Below are 24928 nucleotides of genomic sequence, written 5' to 3' on the forward strand. Positions count from 1 at the left end.
TATTCATCAACCGCTGAAGCAAGCCACATCAAAACCAAAGCAATTTACTCCGCCTGGTGCAATAATCGGTTCTGGAAATTTTTTAGACATAATTGATATTTTGGAGGCGATGATGAATTTTTTACCAAGTGGTCCCAGGGTACCAGATGGCCTAAAGAACAATGTTTATTTTGTAATAAACGATCGTGAGAATGTGTTGCGACGTTCGACAGGAAAGACGTCCGTGTATCGAGATGATTGTGGGGCATGGAACAGTAAAACGTCATCGTACTACACGCCATATATCATAGATTCCAGAGGTTGTTTGTCTTATGTGGATCTTAAAGATGGATTGTATTGTAAAACCTTCAAAAGAAAACGAATACCGCTCGAACCGCAACCACTTGAAGAGGATATAATTGTTTTCCGAAGATATTATGCGACATTAAAAGCAAACAAAGAGTACAAAAAGAGAGTTACCAACGTGACGAAATGTTCCGAAAAGTTTGATAAACTCAAAGACTTATGCGTCGTTGAATATGTAGGCATCCATCCCGGGGTTAATGCCCCTCATGGTAACGCCATTAAAAACTCTCACGAATTTATAAGGTCAGCGGAGGAAACACAGAAAAAAATCAAAGAAATGGTTAAAAACGCGACTCCACGCGAAGTATACCAACAACTTGTATTAGATGAAAACAGCATTGTGCCACCGCCAAGAGATTTGAAGCATGTACAGAATGCAAAGTTCATGGAAGGCATCAAATCAAACCCAACAATTTATCACAGAAAAAATATTGCAGATGACATCCTTGTACTTTTGAATACATATTATGACAACAAATTCATTAGGGAGATAATTTACAATGGCAAAGAAAATCCGCCGTCAGTAGTTTTATATTTTGATGAACAAATACCAGACATTTCGAAGTTTTGCGACCCATCTTCAGAACATCCTAGTGTGTTGGGTATTGATCGTACGTTCAACCTTGGAGCCTGTTTTGTGACTACAACAGTATATCACCACACCAACATTTACAGGAAAACTACAAATTTGCATCCTATTATGCTTGGCCCAGTGTTTTTACATTGGGATGGACTTTTTGAGACATATCAACGATTTTTATCGCATCTGCAAGGTAAACTTCATGGAACTGGAATAGGTGGGTCACAAGTCACGGGAAACAACTTGATATTTGGTTCAGATGAGGAATTAGCAATCAAAAAAGCAATTCAGCTTACATTCCCGTCGTCATCGCACATTCTCTGTATACGCCATCTGGAGAAAAATGTACGAAGACATCTTCAAAAGATTGGTACAAAAGAAAATGACGCAAAAAAATTAATGAACGCTATTTTTGCAAAACAAGGTTTACTTGGGTGCGAAGACGAACACGATTTCCAAAAAATGTCAATGTTACTAAAGGAAAAAATCGTTAAAGAAAATCCTGATTTCGTAGAATACTACGGAAAATTGGCCATCAATTTATTAAAATACGCTATTTTGCCGCACAAATCAAACACATGGTTGCCGTTTGATTGGAAGAACAATTCTTGCGAGAGCATTAACAATATATTAAAATTAGCAACTAACTGGAAAACATTAAAAGTACCCGACCTGATTGACAAGATAAAAGATATCGTGAAACTACAATTGCTGGACATTCGCAGAGCAATACATGGTGCTGAAAATTTTAAATTGGCACCATGGGTAGAGAAGAAATTCACCGTTTCGAATTACGATTGGCAAAGAAAATCAAATGAGTCAAAAGAACAGTTATACAATGCATTCACAAATGTAAACGTGAAAAAGCGGAAAAGAAACGAAACATCAACCAATGGACTTTTAACAATTCCTACAGCACCGAGAAGTGCACGAAAACCAGGACAAAGGAAAAGAATTAAATGTGCAAAAACTATAACTCTTAACGTTTGAAATAGAAGAACACTTAGTACAATCTTTTAATACAATCTATTAATTAAAATACTCATTATTGCGTTTCACGATATCCATTACCTTAGTAATCAGGTCAGATAATTTTAATGTTTCCAGTTAATTGCTAATTTCAATGTATTGTTTGTGCTCTTGCCAAAAAATATTCTTCCAATCAAACGATCAACATAATGTTTGATAGTCTTATTTGATTTTAATTATTACGCTTATTAAAAATGTACATTATTTAAAGTAAAATCATTGTAATATGCTGTTATAAGTACGACAGAGTACAGTACCAGATTATGATTTTGATTATCCTAAAAATATATGATGCAATGAAAGTAATAAATATATATGTGGACAAGATTACGAAATAGCTTATTGTTTTTTTTAATAAAATGAATGTTTGTGTGCCCATGACACTGATACAAAGGTACTCCGAACGAGGTGTATAATATGCATGCAATCTGTGGCCTAATCCATGTACAATGTTTGCAACTACGACCATACAACACCCGCAATGCCGACAGGATTCGCAATGTCAATTGTCATAGTAACAGTCCTCTACCTTATTTGATTAACTTAATCAACGAATTTAATTTGTGAGTTGCGCCCTTCGATCCTTTTTTTTTAAAAATTGTAATCATTTATTTTAATGTTATCATGAAATGCAATTCAGCTTGGGACGCATGCGTCCCTATATGCTGCTATATTTTATGAATTGTTTTTGTAATTTTGTTGTTTTCATTTTTGAATAAAGATATACCAGTCAATAATATATACCTATCACAGTTTCTCCAACAGTATCCGTTATTATGTTATCGTATGTTATTTGTTATGTTATCGTTACCCATTTTGAAATACGAAACATGATAAAAACATTATGAAAAAAAAATGAAAGAAATCGCAAAATGAAACATCAACCAATGGCCTTTTTAACAATTCCTACAGCACCCAGAGTGCACGAAAACGATGACAAAGGGAAATAATTAAAATTAATGTGCAAAAAAAATGTTATCGTATGCTATTTGTTATGTTATCGTTACCGATTTTGTCATACAAAACATGATAAAAACATACTGTCAAAAGAAAGACTAATCGCGCAATCGATTGGTGTATTTTATGTGACTGACTAAAGTAACAAAAAAGCATCGGTAGCGCCTCATAGTTGACCGTTGAATACAATACACAAGAGACACGGATGAATGCGTTCATTTCGTTGCTATAATGTTTATCAAACGCATTCGGTTCTGGAATACGACGGCGAGAAATTCAACTTTAAACTTCAATTTTTATCAGTTTCTGAAGGAATTAAGCTTTGAAATTTGCAATATACCCTTAATAATCAATTCCAAACAGGTGGCTGCTCTCTGGTGGTAGGATTTATTGCTCTAGTAGGTATCTGGTGGTATCTGGTGGTATCTGGTGGTATCTGGTGGTGTTTAGTAGGACCCCTAAAAATACAGCATTGTCATTCGAATACACAACACAAATTGATTGTTTTGTTACACACCTACTGTTTTAAACTAATTGTATTCAAATTAAATTACTAATATGGCACTTCTATAAATTGATTCTTAAGGGCTAGGCTCACATGTTGCCCACAGATCTGAGAAAAATAGATTTCATCCATAGTAAATTATTGTATTTTTACAGTTTTTCAGCCTACTGTATATGCACATTTAGATGTTATTTACAGCCTATAATATTTCATTAAACATTGGTGAAAGATTTTGTAATTATTATAATTTGAGGTTTACAACCACACAAATAAATATCAGAATCAGCTGGAAATGGATGCTTGAATAAGAAACTGCATCAATCCTAATGATCCTCATCGCCACCAATACGTCATTTAGGAATAATCACTTTATTTACAAATGTTTACAACTGGTTAGAATATTCAAACATGGATGATGATTTTGTAACTACTGCAATAAAGCTTTGCGTCACAGGGCTAAGTTAATGTTGTCAGATTTTTTGTGGTCCTACTATGACATAAATTGTACTTCAATGGTACTTTAATAGTACACTGAGAATGAATCAAGCTAGTGATGTGGAGGTTGTGGATTCTACTCCCACCCAAGAATTACTTACAATTTTTTTTACAAATGTTTTCAAATAAGTAAGGATCGGGAAAAAGACCTGACAAATTATTATAATAATATGTTATATAATGCTCTTTTCTTACAGAACTGTGTGTCGGGTTGACGACTGTTGAACTCTGTTTGTTACAAAAATACATGCAATACTTGTGTGGTATTGGATTTAATAAAATATGTTAAAAGAAAATGCATTAGTTTAAACTGGAATAAAGTTAAAATAATAATGCAGGCAGGTTAGACACATTAGCTAAAGATGAAAAGCACACACCCATCTAATACAACTCTTTGCTTTTTTATGGTTTTTATCTTCATTTGTATTGGAATTTTTGTAATGTATAATCATTTTATACCTCCATGGTATAAAACACCTGCTTTACTTGTATTCTTGACTAATAAACGATGAACAACACTATTAAATGTTCAGATTTTCGTAGAAATGTGAATTCTTTTCACGAGGAGGTTGTTCTTTGCTTCCAAAAGTGGAGCACAGCCTAGCTTGTAGCTAGTTTTGTCTAAAGCAGTAGATGTGTTATAAAACAAATAATGAATGTACTGTATTTGATGAATGGTGAGAATATTTCATTTGTTAAAAGATTCACTTCCCTATTTAACAAGGCTCAGTCAATCCTTCAATTCATTAAATATTCTCACTATCCAACTCTTAAAAACTCATTGATTTGATTTTTTATAACATTGCTAGTCTTTAGTATTAAATGTTATGGATTGGAAAGTATTCTGAAATATCTTTAATAAAAACATATTGGTGGCACAGTGTGTCATATTGCAGAGAATTATACTCTTTTACATGATGACCGTTCATTATTGGTAACAACAATGAAAGTATCGTTCGATAGTTTCTCCCATGTATTAATATACAAATAATGAATGTTTATGAGTGTAATGGTACAAATAATGGCATGAGGTGAATGATGAAAGGTTTATATATCAACGAGGCAACGCCGAGTTGATATTTAACCTTTCATCATTCACTAAATGCCATTATTTGTACCATTACACGAATATAAAACATTCATTATTTGTTTTATATAACATCTAAATAGATTCCTGTTATTTGAATCATGGAGGTATAAAAATATTTTTATACCTCCATGGTTGAATCAAATAAAAGGTAGCCCTAGCCAAGGCCTACATTTCATTCAAATTGATTAATAATACTGTAACATTTGGTTTTTAATAATATTATACTAAATGTTATATTTATATAGATTTTATAAACACACCTACTTTAGTGTTAAAGATGTATTGTCCCTTTGACTAATTCCAAAAAAATAAAAAATAAAAGATTTTGAAAAAAGGTGGGTCATTTTGAAGTATCATAATAGTTATTAACTATCACCAAAAATTTGTCGGAAAAGAAATCATTTAACTGAAATACAGCCGTTTTTTTGTTTAAAAAATAACTTTGACTTCCAGTCAAAGTTTTCGATCAAAACATATCCCATAATGAAACGCGCTTGTTTGGCTACTCTGTATGCATATTTCATAAAACTTCCTCACAATCTGTGTGAAAATACCTTCTCAACTGTGACGAGTTGTAAACAATCCTAATTAGCATATGCATAATGCGTACTCATGGTTTGAAATCTTTGTTTACTTTCGCTTGCGACGATTTTCCAGACGAAATGTAATCAAACTAATTTACCTGTTAATTACGTAAACTTGTTGTTTTTGGCTCAAATTTTCGACTTAAAGTGAATAACTTTAATATTACTTTGATATGGCCAATTTAAATTTATAATATTTTGACCTTCATTTTTTTGTGTTTCAAGGGACAATATACATCTTTAATTATTTCAACAAACAACCAAACAATCCTAGACTTAGCAAGACTGCTAGGTCTAGCTTAATACTAACAGACCTAGGCCTACTAGGCTAGACCTAGTATTGGCTAAAAGAAAAACTTCGACAGACAATTGAAACTTATCTAGGCTAATTATGGTTTTTCCAAAGATTAATTAATAAAAATCCTAAAAACGATCTAAAGCTAATTTAAATGCCTTTTTGAATGAAATTAGTACATATAAATCTCCAAATCGTACACAAAAATCTGCTGCTGCATATAGTGTTGTTTACAAAAAAAATGGCCAAGATAACAGGTGGCGCTGTTTTATTTCACAGTAATTTGTACACTTAATTTTTTTTCATCCGCGAAACGTTTTTTTTTGTACACAAAAATGTTTAAAAAGTGCTATTAAACGATCGTTTAATAGTGTGTACTATTGCATGCCATGTGACCCACAATCGTCCAATCAAATGACAGGAATTTATATGTGTTATATAATCCGAGAGTACAAACCTCTGCCTACTGTAAAACTCCCCTACATAAAATATCCCCGGAAAATATATATATCTATATATAAATTATGGTTAATTCTGACATAGGCGAGCACAATGCAAAAACTTCGGTATAAATCTCCGCCTTGGTTATTTACATTATCTATCTTAGATGTACCGCGAAACGTAGATTTGATAACATTAGTTTTCAGTACTACGCTATTTTTCCATTTTTGTCTTTTACAACAACAAAATTTAGCGTTACCTATCGAAATTTGTGGATATGACAGGGTTATTTTCACACACTCCCGCTGTTGTTCAACTGGCTTCCGGGTCCGTCACTTCCGGCAAAATGGCCGTTGGTGGTGACATTCAATATTAAATACAAATATTTTAGTGATTCAACGTATCGTCGTGAACTAGGCCTACTGCAATTAATTTGTTTTAGATATTCAACTAATCAATTATATTGATTAAAGGCATTTACTTTACGTGAAATACAATTTGTTTTAGTAATTTAACTATTATTGAAGGCCTTTACTTTTACGTGAACTACAATGTGATTTATAGTGATTCAACTGAATCGTGAACTACAATTTATTTGTTTTAGATATTCAACTATCAATAATAAATTTGTTTTAGTAATATAACTAATTATTTATGCTATTTATTAATCATTTTATCAAATTTAGGTGCAATTCAATGTGACTATAGGAGGCTAATTGAACTAATTATTTATGCTATTTATTAATCATTTAATCAAATTTAGGTGTGATTCAATGTTACTATAGGAGGCCTGATAGGCCTACCAGGGAAACACCTTTACTGTTTATATTATCGATTATTTATGTTGCTTGCTCTATTTATAATTATAAATGGTGTCTACGACCAATATATAAGTAGGCTACGAAAGTTGTTATTTGATCATTTTGTTCAAAAATTAACAAGATGCTGTTGTCATGATATATTGTGATACAAATGTTAAAGCCCCGCTCACTGTCATCCACTTTGATAAACTATGCTTTTGGTCTCTTGGTACGGTCATATTAGAGACTGTTTCAGTGATTTATGACCCCTATTAACGGTTTCCTCCTGTGTGTAACGTTCAGATAATATTATATAATAATATAATATGTATATTATACGTATATTGTTCTTTACAATTATATTATTTGCATCTTATGTTCTTACTGTATGATTAGTACCAATTACTCATCAGTCATATGCACAGTTGTCAGCCGGGCCTCAATTTCCAGAGGCGTTGGTCATGTTTTTGAAGACCATTCGGGTACACCCACTAAAGGGTGCGCGAGCGAAGCGAGCGAACCCTCTAGTTTTTAAAAAATTTTGTTTTATTAGTTCTAAGTGTAAATAGGCTAACTGCACACTACAAAGTTGTGGATGAGAGTTTGGTGTAATGGTTATGTATCCAGCCTCTCACAGTTGAGGTAGTTGGTTCAATTCTTGCTGAGGTTTTTTTTATTATTGTTATTATTTTTTTTTTTTTATTTCTTTTTTTTTGTGGACCCTGATCTTTGACCCTGACCCTTCAAAATTTAACCACAATTATATGATGAGTCATTGATCATTGTGGCTAAGTTTGGTGAGAATCGGATAAAAACTGTGGTCTCTAGGCAGTAAAATAGTTTTTTTTTAGTTGTGACCTTGACCTATGACCTTGACCTATGACCTTTCCCCTCAAAATCGAACTTGTCCGAGCTTTTGGGGCATAGATCATTGTGGCCAAATTTGGCCAGGTTAGGATGAAAACTGTGGCCTCCAGGCTGTTCATAGACAGACAGACACACACACACAAACACCCAAACATACAGGGGTGAAAATGTAACCTCCTTGGCGGAGGTAATTATAGTAGACCATACAACAGTGAAAGATAATGTATTGTTTCTGTTGATGTTTGGATTGTAATACTATACTATAATATTACATAGCCTATGTAAATACGTGAACGTGATTGGTTGAAACTGCATCACATGACTACCGCTGTGAGGATTGTAAATCGTATATATCCTCGAGTACGATGAAATTGACTGAGTAATTTTCGCGTAATTATCATGTCCCTATCAACAAACATATAAAAATCCAGCAAATTCTCGAGTACGATGATATTGACTGTGTAATTTTCGTGTGGCAACACTCGCGTTTGGCGATAAATAAACGAAAGTCATCTACTGGGACTCGCTATGATTTGTCCACACCATCACAAGGAAATATATTCCCTCGAACAAAATATCATTCCCTCTGGGATGTCAAATCTTATATTTAACCTCAATATCTGTATATTGTTGTATTATAGGGCTTTTTTCTGTGTATTTCAGAATAACGAAAAAGAAAACAAATTTTCAGTGAGTGTGATTTGAATAAAAATAATAATAATAAATATATTAGCTGGTACAACACGTACCATCATCATACCTGTATGCCTTAACTATCCTTTGGAGTAGAGCATTAGCTATCTGATTAGTTACTTCAGAGTCATCAATAAGCGATATAAAGAATTGGTTCTGTGGAAATAATCATAGTTTTCATAAAGTATTACTTCAGTTAAAGGAAAATCTTAGGCTGGGGTATATATGTATTGTCATTGATATCACAATGTTAATTAGGAAAAGTATTAGATCACTAGTTTTAAAGCTCAGCTACAAGGCATGAATTTTAGATATGTTTGCTTAAACGTACATAAAAATGTGTAACAGAAATCATGATGGAAAAATACAGAATATAGCTTTTTTCAGTAGTTAGGTAGTTCAAGCTAATACTGAAGATCATGTTACAGTGTACATGGTGTGTCGAGGCCGACTCGCTTCTAGTTTTGGTGGTGGAACAAGTCTTCTTGAATAAGGACTATAAACCGTAGGTCCAGTAGTTTAAAAGTGTGTGTACTTTTAAAAAACCCAGTTCATCATTCAAGACCTCTATGAACTGGTTCACAAAAAAAGCCACCATGTCAGGAGGATTACCACCTATCTGATAGGGCAGTGCTTAATTACTATAATTATTATTGGTAATCCTTGGCAATGTGCCTAAAGACTAAAATTTTAAAAATAGATATTACACCTCAATATAAATGTAATGTTCAGCTGTTTGAATGGCATGAACATATGCGGTCTGTATAGAATCCTCTGTGAATTTCATACCACTTGACCAACTGCCTATAGAACGCAAAAGCTGAAATAAAAATAAGGTAGTTTCAACCTATTTTTACACAGCATAAATAGTGGAAATATCTGCAGTGAACCTGCAAAATTAATTTTTCTTTTATAATTCATATTGTGTATATATTAAATATTTACAGCATATAACATCCATTCCTAACTAATTTTTTCACAACCTTTACTGATTTGCATGTGGGTACATTAAAGCCTAATACAAATTACACAATTGTTCTATACCTGGCATTTGCAGTGAGTTCCTTGCGACTTGTAAGCTTCATGGACTTTGATCTTTGAAGTTGATTTTGGAACCAACAGCACATATGAATCTTTTTGCTTCACTTTTTCAAGCTATGGAAAGGAAAAATTGAATATGTCCATCTTCAGTATAAATTAGAAATAAAAGTTCAACAGTTCAAAACATGATGAATTCTTGGAAAATAGTGTAGTTTCCTCATAAATGGCAATTGGTAGTAAAGTATTTGAAGTCTTAAAGACTATAAAATAATCTAGTACAGAAACACATACATTAATTATACTTTCATTAAATAAATTATGTTTAACACCTAAATAAATTCATTTGCTTGAACGATTGTGAGTCACATGGCGTGCAATAGTATGTACTATTGAACGGTCATTCAATAGTACTTTTTTCCGTGTACAAAAAAAAAATCTTTTCATGTTGGGAAAATATTTTTTTTTATACCTTTATTTTTTAAATACAACAGTGCCGACTAAAAGGCTTACCTTTTATTCAATATGATTCAAATGACAGGAATCTATTTAGATGTTATATAAAACAAATGATGAATGTTTTATATTCATGTAATGGTACAAATAATGGCATTTGGTGAATGATGAAAGGTTATATTTCAACTCGGCTTTGTCTCGTTGAATTGCCGAGTTAAAATATAACCTTTTATTATTCATCTCATGCCATTAATTGTAACATTACACCCATAAACTTTCATTATTTGTACATTATCACAGTGATATCTTTTCAATGATGCAACAGCATGGAGCTATTTATTAAAATAAAATAATATTATTCAGTATGTAATCTATACAAATAATTTTGATTGTAAAATATAAAAGTTTTAGTGGATATTACAAGAATTGTTTTTGAAAGGAAAATTTTTCTGGGGTCATTCCCCTGAAAATAAGTTCCTAGAAGTCCTTTTCCTATATTAACCTTTTCAGAAGAGGAAATCATGAATGAATCCATCCCCTCTTGATGCAGATAATCAAAGGGACGAGCCTGGGCTGATGCTGAAATCTTACCTTAGATGCATTCCATCTTTGTATAAAATGTCTTGAGACATCTGCAGCTAGTTTTCCAGAAACAGAACAAGCTATATCGTGCCAAGGCATACGAGGTGTCTTTGAACGATCTACGTTATCTTTAAAATGTACACAATCTTTTATTAAACACAGTAATGTCTATTTGAACTTGACAAATAACAAAATAAAAATAATATAGTGCATTTTACCAAAGGAATGAAAGTCAATTAAAATATTTTTATTGTCTTTCAATCATGAATAAAACTATATCCATTTAAATACCATACAGAACTGGATGTACCATTTATTACTAAACATTAAAACACAACATATTAATAAATCTCCTCAAATTTAAATGAAATATTCTATTGGCCGATTATGTGTCTCAAGTACACCTGGCAAACAAATTCACCACTGGTTTGTCTTTGATTTGGCTGGTAATTACCTGTAAATGCATCATGTGGATCAGCCACATCCCTTACAATAAAGTTACAATAATCCTTGCCAGGCCATAACTTAGGAGCACCATCAACACCCATCTGGTCGAGCCTTTGATCAACACTTGTGCGTAATGTAGAATTTTTAAGAGAATGTACTCGTAAACTGTCGATTCTATTAGCATCAGTCCTGGTGTCCAGTTCACCACCATCTATGCTATCGTATTGTGAGGAGCCACCAAACTGTTTCTATACCCAAAAAAAAAAAAAAAGATGTCAAATTTTGTTTAAAAATCCAATTTCATATTACATCAATTTGAGTGAAATGCAATAAAATAGTTATATATATGTCATACAAGATGACAACACATAGGCTAGAGAAATTGAAAAACAGAACAAAAACCATAAACATATCTACCTTCTTTGCATATGGACTTTCATGCTTATCAGTAAATGCAGAACCTACATCTACAAGGCGATGTTTAAAGTCATCCCAGCGGCCATAGCAAATGTCTAGACCACCTAGGTAGGCTACATGCTGATCTATTGCCACAAGCTTTTCATGATGTGCCCAGAGGATGGTTCCACCAGGTACATGATCAGGATGACGAATAACCTGTCAATTGTATGTAGCATGCAAGTCAACTTATTAATAATGACAATTAACATCTTACCAATAATAATATTAGAAAGTAATACTACTCTTTCTAATGATTTGATGATTGAAAATTACGTCCTAGCATTGATGGTAATATCCTAACACAACCATTCCCCTTTTTGTAAATTACTGGGAATTAGTGAGAAATTTAGGTACTGTAGGTAAAATAGTTTGTAAAAAAGATTTTTCATTGTATTTAACAATAAATAATGTCTTTTTGGACATTTGATGGTTCTTCTTGTTTTTATATTAGGGGAATTGCCAAGAAAAACCGTAGTGAATTCTTTCACTATCCTTAAAGTTGCAAAATACACAAGATCGCTCTACATAAGTTTATATTAAAAAATTTAATGTATACACACATTAGAGTGCTGTTATAAACACAGGCAGGACAAATTTCCGCTGAAACTTATCAGGGGTGTTGGGGAGATGGGATATTTTCTGGGGGGAACTAAAGTTATTAACGGATGTAGAAGTAGAGTATAAGTTTTTTAGTAATGAAATATTGAATTAACGTCTGGCTATCTTCTTCACATTTAAAAATGTAAAAGCTTGTATGTGCGATAACACTTTACAGACACGTTCCCTCCATTTAATTCATAATATAAAAAAACATATTAAAAAAAACCAATTTACCCGAATGTTTTTATGTAGCTTTTGTAACCTTCTTTTAGTTTCTTTACTGTACAAACCAAGCGCCATCTCTACCTCTTTATACAGAAGGATAAAAATTTTGACTCCGCTTTCCTAGTAGAAAACAAATATTACATTATGAAACTAGAATGGTGTTTCCGTATGCATACATACGTATTTAACTGTTCATTTTGATCATCATAGTTACCAACCATCTTGCGTCATGCGGGATGGTCCGCATTTCAAAGTAATCTTTAATGAAACACGCATTTTTAACAAACACATACATGATCACACATTTGTCACGCATTTAGCAGAAGTCTATGCATGTTCATTTTTTATCACAATTTGAGGAAAAATGCATTCAAATATATTTAAAAAGTATAAAACAGTTATGCGAGTAATCTTTAATCAACACAACAACAAAAATAATGTAATATCAGGAAAAAATAACAATATTTTCCCTGGTCTCGATGGCAATATATGTGTTAGTCGGTGGACTGACCGACACGACACAGTGACATGATGTAGTGTGCGCTGAAGTTTCTTTTATATATATGTGAACTTTATTCAATCAATTGTACATTTTTTATAATGGTAACCATAATAAGGTATAATATTACAGTATATTTTTACAACAAAAAAAAACCAGTAGGCCTATAAATATTAATTATAAAATATATACAATGATTATTTACAGTAATAATAAAAAAATTAATTGTTTATATTGACTATTATTGGAAGTGGTGGATCAGTGCAATTTTTACTCCCAAATGAAATTATTATTAATTATTCCCAAAATTTCCTTCACTACGTTACTGATACTTTCAACCTGAGTATATATATATATATATATATAAACACAACAGGCAAAGAACATTAATTCTAAACCGCCCGGTGATATACTGAAATTTAATTAATTAATTTGAAACGATAAAGATGAGGAAATCTGTGAGAATGAGAAAAAGTCGTATATATATATATATATATATATACACGAGAGATATGTCATACACGCGTAGTCAAATAATGGTAATAAACAGTTTGTTGCGTATGTTTATAAAGTGAGAAATATAAATATTGCTCATTTAAATTAAATAAATTCAAGTATCAACATGAAAATGACGTTGTCAGGGAATTCCTCCCGACATTCGCAATGAATACACCGGTCACCGGGTTGCCATTTATCATGAATTTTATGTGCGAGAATCACTCTGCTCCACTTTTCCATGTTTGGGTGTTAAAGGTTTAAAATATGGAATTGAGAAAAGTGGCGATTTGAAAAAAAATTCCATTCTAAAAATGATATCACTTACTGCTTTTCTTTTCAAAATGTGGTCGATTCTCCAACTATGACCATGGAAAATTGGTCGTTTTAGGTATATATCTGGATTAAGCCTGAAATTAGATAAAATGTTTTTATGGAATGAATTCTTAAACTAAGTAGTAAAATATTGATACCTGTATTTCTTTGGTATATTTCTATACAATAAATGACACCAACTACAAATAAATCTTCCAAGAATACACCTTGAGTCTAGGCTATGTATGATGGTGGTAAAAATGTACCGAAAATGGATTAGTCCGTTACGGGGATGATGTCCATTAATAGGTTACAGTACAAAAATAAACACCAGTGCGATAATATTGCAGAATTTATTTCCCCTGATAGACTGAGATATTTTGGTGGTAAATGTTGTATTATTATTGACAAGCCATGCTGCTTTGTTGGAAAGAAAACGCAAAGATATTTTTCTTCATTTATATTCCTGTTCAAATAACTAACAATATAGTAGGAGATTATTGCTTGCTTAAAGCATCTTGTTAGGTAATTTTGGGTGTAAAGCTCTGTCTCAGGGGCATAGGCTTGGTGTGTGCCAAAAAGGCAAAAGGTCCACCTGTGCACAACCACTCGCAAGTCCATGTCCGGCATCTACAATTACAATGCCAATTGAAAAAGCAGAGGGGATTCAGCTGTGTTATGAAAAGTTCTACCATGTGTAGCATGCAGCTCTAGCACATGCATCTGCGGTTCCTTTGAAGGTCTAGAAAGATTGATGTCACAGCTTGTTTTAGACATGCTATTTGGCCATGTGATGTATTTGCAACAAGCTTATATAATTTCCTTGGTACATTTTACCTAATTATTTCCCTTGTTTACTTGATGTGATAAGTTGTTAACTTTATGTTACAGTTATAAAGAAGATATTCTATGAGAAATTAGGACATACTATACACCAAAACTATAGTATTCAATTAAAAATCACTCAAATATACGATACCACTAGTTCAGGATGCACCATCCAAAAGAAATGCACAAAAACCAATCGTTGTTGACATCCTTAATACACAAAATGATATTGGAATTATCATTAATGCTACTATGTCAGTTGCAGAGGTGAAAAATGCAGTTCAGAACCTCACAGCAGGTGAAAAGTATAAACTTATAAAGCATCACAAACTACGGCCAGATACTTTGCCAAAACAGCATATGGGTGGCTGTCAGCGAAGTTTTAAACATGAATGGCTATAACACAGATGGATGGTCTATAGCAAACATGTTAATGGTGCATATTGTATTGCATGTGCTCTTTCTGATCGTGGAACAAAGTGAATCAACCTTTTATAAAATGGCGTAAGAAGTCTGAGAAATGCAGAGATCACAAGCAATTAATGTCATTATTATCATCAGAGTGCCATGTGTAAAACTGATGAGTTTGTTCGGAGTATCGACAAACCCGATAACTTCATTCCTGTGGTTATGGATAGAAAGCGTGCAGAGAACATTGAAAAGAACCGGAAAATATTGTTGCAGATGTTTATCAGTATCTTACTTACAACTTACTGTACAACTCTTGGGCTCATCCCTCAATATATTACAAGGTTATGCATTTTAGAGGAAGAGATTAAACATGTTTATGAAAGAGAAAGAGAACAGGTTGACACTGAATTTGAAGCTATCATATAATAATAGTCAGCTGTAAGAATGGGTCAAAAAGTTGGAAAAGAGCCATTAAGACCTCGAGTAACTGGGGGACAAAGGCACCGTAACCACGTAGTGGCAGATACACTTGCTGGACACTATAAGAAGAACATAGCAATACCCTTTTGGGATTACATCAACAAAAATTTGAACTCACAATTTTCAGGTTTGGTGGAAAAGGAGACATCGTTATTAGGACTTTATCCATCGGTTAGTTGCAAGAAACCGGCAATTCAGGTTCTTGAAGCTGTGCAACTTTATCAAGATAATCGACCATTAATTACTATTGTGTACAATATTGTGTGTATAATGTGGAAGGCCATTTATTCAAATAATTATGGTAGGCCTTGGTATAATTAATACATTATTTAGTTTAAAATATGATAAAACACCACACATTGACATCGGTCAGTAGCTGTTTCGGTCTAAAGAAGAAGGGCTTCCAACATGGGCCGAAGCATCCAGGTCTACAAATAGCACGTAGTTAAACAGACCTGCCAGCTAAATTAACAACTCAGCTACCATTATTTGGTTATCGGGGTTTCACCCAATTTCAAACAAATATAGCCCTATCATCAGTTCTCTCGATATAATTTTATATACTGATTTTAAAATTTCCCCACAATATACTCCGATGATTTATGAATATATTTCATTTGATCTTTATTACAGTAATTTGCATTATAAATCTTATTTTGCTAACTTCACGAAAATAAACAAAACGGCATGAATGAATATCACCACCAATGGCCAACATAGCTGACTAGGCCTAGAGAGGGCAGCAAATACTTAGGTAAAACCAGGAAGTTGCAACGGGATGACTCAGCCACCCGTGTACGGTTCAAAATCTACCGATGAAATCGGAAATTTTGGTTTAAAACTAATAATATCTTACTAAGGAAGAAATATGGAACAATATCGTATAGACCTGCTAACATGTTTTATATACATCACGGTGGTGACACACGTTTTACATTGTGTCTACCTATTCCAGAAATAAGCATAATGTGATGTGCCCATGTATATGGACATGATGATGTCATATTACTACCATATTTGATTTGATTCCTAAAACACATCATAACTTACCACCAATCAGTAATGAATATTTCTTCCTGTGCTTCTTCCAAAGAATCAGCTAATGACTCAAAATAGTGTTCACCATCAACATACCTTAAACAAATGTAGATTACAACAACATTCAAAGACACAATCCAAGCTTAAAATTAATCCTCAAACAATATATTATTAAAAGTATTTTAAATAATTATATATAACTAGCAGTTACCCGTGCTCCGCATGATTTTTATTCTGCCTTAATGTGGGTATATGCTAATTCGCATGGGATGAGTATAAGTATAATAAAAGTGCACTCCTCCCTGATAAAAGTATTTAATTAAAATAATTTACACAAATAAAAAATAAATGGTATGAAGAATACTATTCGGAACTATTTAGGGCAATTGATTTTGCTGTACACAAAGTATTCTTTCATTTTGAAATTTTGTTGTAAGTGGATATGAAATTTTATTGTGTTAAGAAAGAAGAAAAATTGTTCTGTGTGAATATTAATCTACTGTAGTGTATGCATCAGAAAGTGACAACATGCATGTACATGTCTAATAGGAGGGCAAGAAGTAGATGAGAGGGGTATGCAGGTCGAACTCTGTCAATCAGTTGGCAGTTTAAAACATTTCAAAGATAAAATATTAATTGGTAATTTATAGAAAGAAGTATTGGAATAATAAAACTACAGCTGCTTACGGACTTGAAATCAAAAGAAAAAACTACACGTTTTGGTGGTAGTTTGGTGTATTTTTCCTTGTGTAATATTTTATATTTTGTTTGTTAATTAGATCAAATAAGAAGGGGGACATAAATCGAATGAAAAACATCCTAAATCATACAAATGACCTCACACATTTTCCAATATTTGGATTCTTTTTGTGTGTGTTTATTTTTATTCATTTACATTTTTTTATTTCAATGGTTTTTGATATTTTCCAATTTTTTTGTGGGAGCTTTAATTTGTATTTTTTTGCTTTAAGCGGTGATACTTATATTTACACAGTTCACAGATGCCAACTAAAATGCACTAAGCATTGATATTAATGGCCATTGCGTTTTACTCACTGTGCTAGCCATGTTACGGACTAAACACTGTTTTTAATTTGGGGGCCTGTCATGGTATTTTTAGATCCATCCATACACAACAAAGGAGGTTGCGTAGTTGATACGTGACGTAACAACTCGCTAAAAACATGGCCGCTGAGACATCAAATTACTGTTATTTTTTGCCTTTTTTAGTGTTTATCCTTAAAATTCAGGAAGGTGATAATAGTCTATCTTGTAAAGAAACATTAGTGTGCCAAATGTAAGCATGTACCATTCAGCGGTTTCGGAAGAGATATGTAAAATTACGCAAAAAATTTAGCAGCATTATTATATAAATAATATTACTCATCTACTAGCGATTTGAATATAATAGTTCGCTACTAGAGGTGCCATTTAAAAATTGTCTTTGATGTAGAAAATCTAGTATAAGCTGTTAAAATGGCTCTGTAAAACTTCAACATTGAAATTTCTTGTTGTTTGAAGTGCATAGCTTAAAATTACAAACAACGATTATTAACATGTAACATTCTTTAGATAATTACATATCCAACCACATTATACAAACATACTAGATCATGGAAGCTCATGATTAACAAATTAGGAAGTTGGGGCAATGTTGTATTGTTATAACTAGGCTTTGAATTGGCTTAATGCATTAAACAATTCATTTAGAGTGTATTTATTATGTAATTGTATTCCTGATTGAATTGCATGTGATCTGAAATAGAATAGTTATATTTAAAAAACACATTAAGAACCTCACTATAGAATTGCTAATAAAAATATGGTTGATATTGATACAAAGTTTGCTATACACCACCCATATTAGTTCTGAAACTCAGAACTAATATACGTGGTGTACCGCAAACTTTATATCAACATTTGATTTTGCCATGCAAACCTTCAAACAATATAAAAATATGGTCACTATCAAATTCATTGCTCAATGTTCTATTCACTATTTTCAGCAGCAAAGAAATAAAGTGCATTGACGTACAACAACTAGGTATGATTTCATACAGTGTATATCTAACACAATTACGATATTGACTTTACTGAGTATAACATTACTTATTCAATGTAATTCAATCTCACTCAATGATGAATTAGACAGAAAACAGAAATTGCAAAATCTTCTTGGGGTTTCTTTAAGGTTTTCTATTTTTATAATCTAGATGAATGAAAAGTAAATTACATACAAAACAAAGTTGCAAGATAGGGCACATACCATTTGGCATAACTTGCATTACGTACTGGAGCAAATGAGTCAAATCGTTGGTTGCTGTATGTGTATTCACATGCCTCAGCCATTAACATAATCTGTACCATCCATTCGCGTGCAATGTGTCGATTACGGCACCTCACAACAAGATCCCTACAAACACAAATAAAACAATGACCTGACTAATAACTATCAGTTAAATATATGTGTTTCACATGACCAAATGGATGTGGGTGTAGTACATTACAAATTTTGCTCTGTTTTAAAAGACTTCTACTTCTAGTAAAGGAACTAAAGCTAAAGTACAATGCATCTTTTAGTAGGCCTATCCAATCATCATTAATTCGATTTCATTGCAACACTTAAGGTTTTTATGGCACTGTTATATAGCAATATATTCACAAAATGAATAATACTAATAAGTGTACATGTGTGTGTAATTTTGACTAAAAAACGTAATGAAATTTGTAATGTACAGCTAGAGCTAAACATATATTTATTTGTTTAAAGTAGAAGGGTACCTGAACTGATTTGAGATTAAAAGACTTCTTATATCACCAAGATGTTCCTTCCCACTTCTAGCAACAAAATGTCTGTCCATAAGTAAGACAGCTCGTAGATGTCCATCATCTGGTTGCACATAAGCAACAAATGAGTCTTTGGCAACAAACCACCTACACAATATATTAAATATGGTTTTAGATTATTCATTGAAAAAAAGTAAGAAAGTATTTAATCATGATAACAGTGTAATTGACTCTACTCTTTATCAATAATGTCATAAAACATCTTATAAATACTAAAATTAACCTATCTCTTTCAGATTAAGTAAATTCCTCTGAATAAATAATTTTAACCAAAAATTTAAGGTAAAACATATATTCAATTTAATTGATAAAGCCTCCAGAAATGTACAGATACATTACCAAAAAAAAAATACAAAAGAAAAAGCAAAACAAAACAAAATGGAAACAATATAACGCCCTCAGAAAGACTTTAAGATAATTAATATGGTCGCTATTTGTATGTGTATGGGGCTCTTGCGAATACAGTTGTAACGGTGTCACATACGCCATGGTGATTGCATTAATTACTTTTTAGTTGTTTGTTCATCATCTTCACTTATCGAAGATATGGTTTGACAGGTAGTAGTTATTTAAACATACTTAATCTTATCTATCATTTAAACATACTTAATCTTATCTATCATTTAAACATACTTAATCTTATCTATCATTTAAACATACTTAATCTTATCTATCATTTAAATATACTTAATCTTATCTATCATTTAAACATACTTAATCTTATCTATCAGAGTATTAGCAAGATGGATATATATATATCTTTTTATTTCCAGTTACTGTATTACCGAGTATCTGTTTAATAGAACTTTTAACCTTTATTTATTACAAGTAATACAGGTGTATTCCTATAGTACTTAGGTAGTCCCATCACTGTTTTTTTAAGGTTTTGAATTGTACTAATAACTTGTATTAATAAATATGTTAAAATCGATAGTTTTCCATATATGACATGGGAGTGGGGAGTAAATTGCATTTATTGATTCTGTCTTGAACAAGAGGATTTTATGTCATTGATATGTGACACCAAGATATATTATTACAGAATCTGTGACTTTCGGATTACAATTATCGAGGAAACAACATGGTTTCAGGATTAACATTATTCTTTCCAGAAATTGTACAAGTTGTCTTGTTCGGAATGAATCTCAAAACATGATACTAATTAACACAATTATCAGTATATGCTAATCAGTTTATGTTAAGATAAAAAGGAGAAAGTCATCGGCATAACAAAATACATTGAAGGATGAATTGACATATCAAACTCCATAGCATTTAATTGAGTAAAGCGCAGGATTGGCTGTTTTGTGTTTGTATCTGCTTTTTTCTGTGTTAAGACATACAGATTTTTTTGCTAATTTGGTGCTATGACCATGTTAGTTAATGCTAGTTGTGCCATTATTGGTCAAATAGACAGTGGGACTGTCGTTATGTTATCAAGTCTACTGATATGCTATTATGCTATTGAAGTCTAAGGGTTAAGTGTTACTGCTATAGCTGCTATTTCTGCTATAGCTTGAAAAGCAGTTGTGGTTGCTACTGATATGCTATTATGCTATTGAAGTCTAAGGGTTAGGTGTTTACTGCTATAGCTGGTATTTCTGCTATAGCTCGGAAAGCAATTGTGGTTGCTACTGATATGCTATTGAAGTCTAAGGGTTAAATTGCACAGCTATTTGTTTGCTATTTATGGCTATATCAAGTATAGCAATCACACAGCTATTTGTTTGCTATCTATGGTTATGCTATTTGATGGCTATATAGTTTGCTATTTATTGCTATGACCAATTCTGCGCCTTAGTGGAGTGTGCCATTGCTGTATCATTAACAAAACCATATGTAGAGGATCAAATTTAACATTAACATTAGATTTAAGAAAATCACATTTTAAATAACGTTGATACAGAGATACAGGACGATAATTATTCGGTAAAGCTGGGTTTCAGAGCGAAATTGAATGTCCAGAAGAATTTTGGTAAGATGATAATATCAGGTGGCTAATGGTCTATCAGCTAATTTAGCATTCAATACTTTGAAATAAGAATGGAATTCATTGGAATGAATTACCACACAACATATTGGACTTTGTTAAAATTTCTCAATTTAAAAATGGACTTAAAAAAAACTTCGGCATAATGGACAATGAATCACAATCAACTCAGTCATATCAACAACTAAAGGTCGGGTCATACAAACTCTAGTGTGATGCAGTTTTCCTGCTTTATTGGAGTATAATGATCCAGGTCCAGGTTGATGTTGGACCCTACTGACAGCTATAGTTGTAGGTCAACAAAAATAGTCAAATTGTCTGTCATCATTATTTTTGTTGTTTTTTTCTTTAGATGTGAATATTACTTAAAACTGCAAAATGGTCTCAAAGTCTGATTTGATTATTTTTTCATGTTTTTAGGGACAATACATATTTAATAAGTTAAATTAACACCAATATTTACTTAAAATCTTGAATAGCTTTCGTTGTTGTACCAGCCGCGTCCACATAAACTTTCTGCATATTGTTTTATTTATTTATTTATTTTATTTCGTCTTTAATATTTAAATTGTTTAACCTATATACATAGTATTATACTCAAATGAATACATAAATAATACTACTAATAATAATTTTAATAAAATTTATTTTTTTCGCAAATTAGGTAACATATGATTCAATGCAAATGTGCCATGCTAAATTCAAATATGCATCTCACCTGGTAAATTATTCTTAAGTCTAACTATGCTGGGTTAATTGCATTAAAGCCACCAGGCAAAGTTAAGCTGGGAAGCTGTCAGCTTGTTTTGTGTTAAACCAACATGAAGGTCAATTGCAAACTAATCACCAAAGGGGTCACAATTTATTTGAAAAGAATCTTGTTTCCTGTTGTTGCTCAGGCTTAGATTGTGTATACACTTAATACTTTTTAATTAGAAATGGTGGAGAAACTGTGGCGCAGTACTAAGAGCATTGGACTCGCATCCAAGCTCCGGTTCGGTCACTGCATTGTTGAGAAAGTCAGACTCGCTTGCGTACCTCCGCAAATGCACACACTACAGCTGTTAGCAAATAAGTTTTAAGACTTTACCTTACCTTAATTAGAAATTATTCATAATTTGAATCAATTTAATAATGTAAATTTAAAGGCCAAGTATGAAAAGCTTTAAATATGCTGAAATATCCCTAGCCCCTGAATTAGTCTAAATACCTTTTGTTATAGTGTGCAGTGAAGCATTCAATACAGTATGACATACAACCACAACACCCTTGAGCCACATGATGACCCCCAGACCGCTTCTCAACCCATCCTTCTCTGAAAAAAAAAAACACCATCACATAATTTGAAAACCACAATATCCAACTTAACAAGAGAATATACTGTAAGTGTAAGTCATGTGATAAGCCTATGGAGGTGTTTCTCAAACTAACCTTCTTCAAAAAAAAATTCACTTTATTAAATGATAGTGTTCTTTCAACTAAAAGTTATTATTAGAGCATCTGCCATAGAAACAAAGATTAAAAGGTAACATGGCTGCAGTTGCGTGCTCAAGTTAGTGTTTACCGACCAACCGACATAGTAAGCTGTAGAGTCGCGTTGCACGCGACTAAAAAGTCTCTGCATCATCCCACTTATCTATTCTTATGAATGGTGTATTTATAGAGAACAACATACTTTGGGATAAATGAAGTAACAAATGTTTATCTTACTTTCCTTTTGGTCCAAGATCATTGACAAATGACAAATGACTAATCTCCAAAAATTCTAGCTGAAAAAACGCAAACAAATCTTATGTAATATTACCATACAGTATAATATATACCCCTTTCACACCAAAAGCAAAACTCCTGAGACACTCCGGAGTTGACGCCCCAGTATTTTGGTGTGAAAGGTAAAATCAAACAACTCCGGAGTTCAAAACAGCAGGGTTGAACAGCTGAACGTTTTCCAAAGGGGCGAACTACAGGGCACACCAGTGTTTTGGTGTGAAAGGAAACTCCAGAGTTTTTAGGTCAAAAGGTCATCCTCACATGATCATTCATTGCTTTAGTTTTATTTCAATTTGTACAAAATATATAGCGGGTCTAAAAAATAGTAGTATTAATAAAACATTATATGACTTCTGAGACTTTTGAAAGTAAATATTAAATGAAAAATATTATCAATTAAAATGATTCTAATGATCGTCGCTAAGTAAAAAAACAAAATAGAGGGCGGTATTTACAGTGTTGCTAGGTTGGTGTGACTAGGGTACCCCCGGAGTTTTTTGACGTTTCAAATGGTCACAAACCCTAGGGTGTCTCTGGAGATCACCCCGAGGTGTCTCTAGAGATCACTCCGAAGTTTTGGTGTGAAAGGGGTATAGGAAAAACAAGATTTAAGTCAGTCATAATATTATAATAATAATAATAATAATTGTCAGTGTTCAACAAACACAATGCATAATTTAATGGAAGTGTTATCAATCCTCAGGAGAATCAACCAAATTGATTGGATATAATATTACCAATAAAATGGTTGTTATTCCATTTCAAGACTGCTAGTTACAATTGATTGCAAAAACCATCTTTTACACTTTTCAAGAAAATGGAGTAAAAGTGTATACTGTATATAAAAATATAGTCAAAAATGGTCAATATAGGATTAATAAGTAAACACAAGATAAAATAAAATAGGTTCTACTAATCCCTTAACTTAAAGGAATATTATAGACCTAGAGCATGTATTATTAGTTATCCGCTTGGTATACCAAGCGGATAACTCCTTGTTATTGTATGAGATCAATATTTTTGGTTATCCGCAACTTAGTTGCAGGATAACCCTTGTGATTGTAAATATCTTTTTCTTCATCATCTTCTTTGTTATTCTTCTTTCTTTCCCGGATTTTTGTCTACAGCATATCCCCTATTGCTTGTGAACTTAACTTTGTATAACTTGGTAAAAAGATTGACATTGAAGTGTAGATGTGCAGCCAAGCTTTTCGACGATGTCAGAGCCGCGTTGCGTAAGTTACGCGCGATTTTGTGAATTTATATAACTGATCATAACTGTAGAACCAACAAATATTCTTTCATGAACCTTAGTGAAAATTTAAGTCATATCAAGGGCAAACTTTCTATGGATTAAAAATGGCATGTTTCACAAGAAGTTACGCGCGCACGCGCATTTAAAATTTCAAAATGCGCAAAATTAATTTCTAATCAACTTTTTATGCTGATCATGAAATTTTAAGCATGTCAAAAATTCCCACGCGCGCGAAAAAATTTACGCGTAAGGTGCGCGCGGAGCATGTAAATCATGTTTTTTTCTCTTGAATCATGATTTTACAGCCTTTTCTAGTCATTTTAAAAAAGATTGACATCATTTAAAGTTAAAATGACGTCATACGAACACGTTGATTTAGACAATTTGCGTGCGTTTTAGTTGAAAAAGTTATAAAATATTGTCAAAATGATGCCAATTTTGAATCTATTATAGCTCTTCAGGATCGAAGGTGACCCCCAATTTCTTTAACTTATTATGTTAGAAGATATACT

At 32.5% G+C, this 24928-nt stretch overlaps 1 protein-coding gene across 1 annotated transcript in view; it reads right to left on the minus strand.

Annotated features, from left to right (window-relative positions):
- Positions 1 to 24928, minus strand: part of LOC144844456 (phospholipase D1-like) — a 72450-nt gene that overhangs the window by 5198 nt on the left and 42324 nt on the right. The window contains exons 7-19 of the mRNA XM_078701392.1: positions 23102 to 23160; positions 22602 to 22706; positions 19336 to 19488; positions 18821 to 18967; positions 16567 to 16650; positions 13811 to 13892; positions 12498 to 12608; positions 11622 to 11819; positions 11212 to 11452; positions 10767 to 10885; positions 9726 to 9836; positions 9391 to 9501; positions 8749 to 8837 (exon numbers count right to left, since the gene is read on the minus strand). Of these exons, the coding sequence (XP_078557518.1) occupies positions 8749 to 8837; positions 9391 to 9501; positions 9726 to 9836; positions 10767 to 10885; positions 11212 to 11452; positions 11622 to 11819; positions 12498 to 12608; positions 13811 to 13892; positions 16567 to 16650; positions 18821 to 18967; positions 19336 to 19488; positions 22602 to 22706; positions 23102 to 23160 (1610 nt within the window). The remainder of the gene's footprint in view (positions 1 to 8748; positions 8838 to 9390; positions 9502 to 9725; positions 9837 to 10766; positions 10886 to 11211; positions 11453 to 11621; positions 11820 to 12497; positions 12609 to 13810; positions 13893 to 16566; positions 16651 to 18820; positions 18968 to 19335; positions 19489 to 22601; positions 22707 to 23101; positions 23161 to 24928) is intronic.

The sequence above is a fragment of the Antedon bifida genome, chromosome 1, assembly GCF_963402885.1.
Source record: "Antedon bifida chromosome 1, ecAntBifi1.1, whole genome shotgun sequence".
Classification (NCBI taxonomy): Eukaryota; Metazoa; Echinodermata; class Crinoidea; order Comatulida; family Antedonidae; genus Antedon; species Antedon bifida.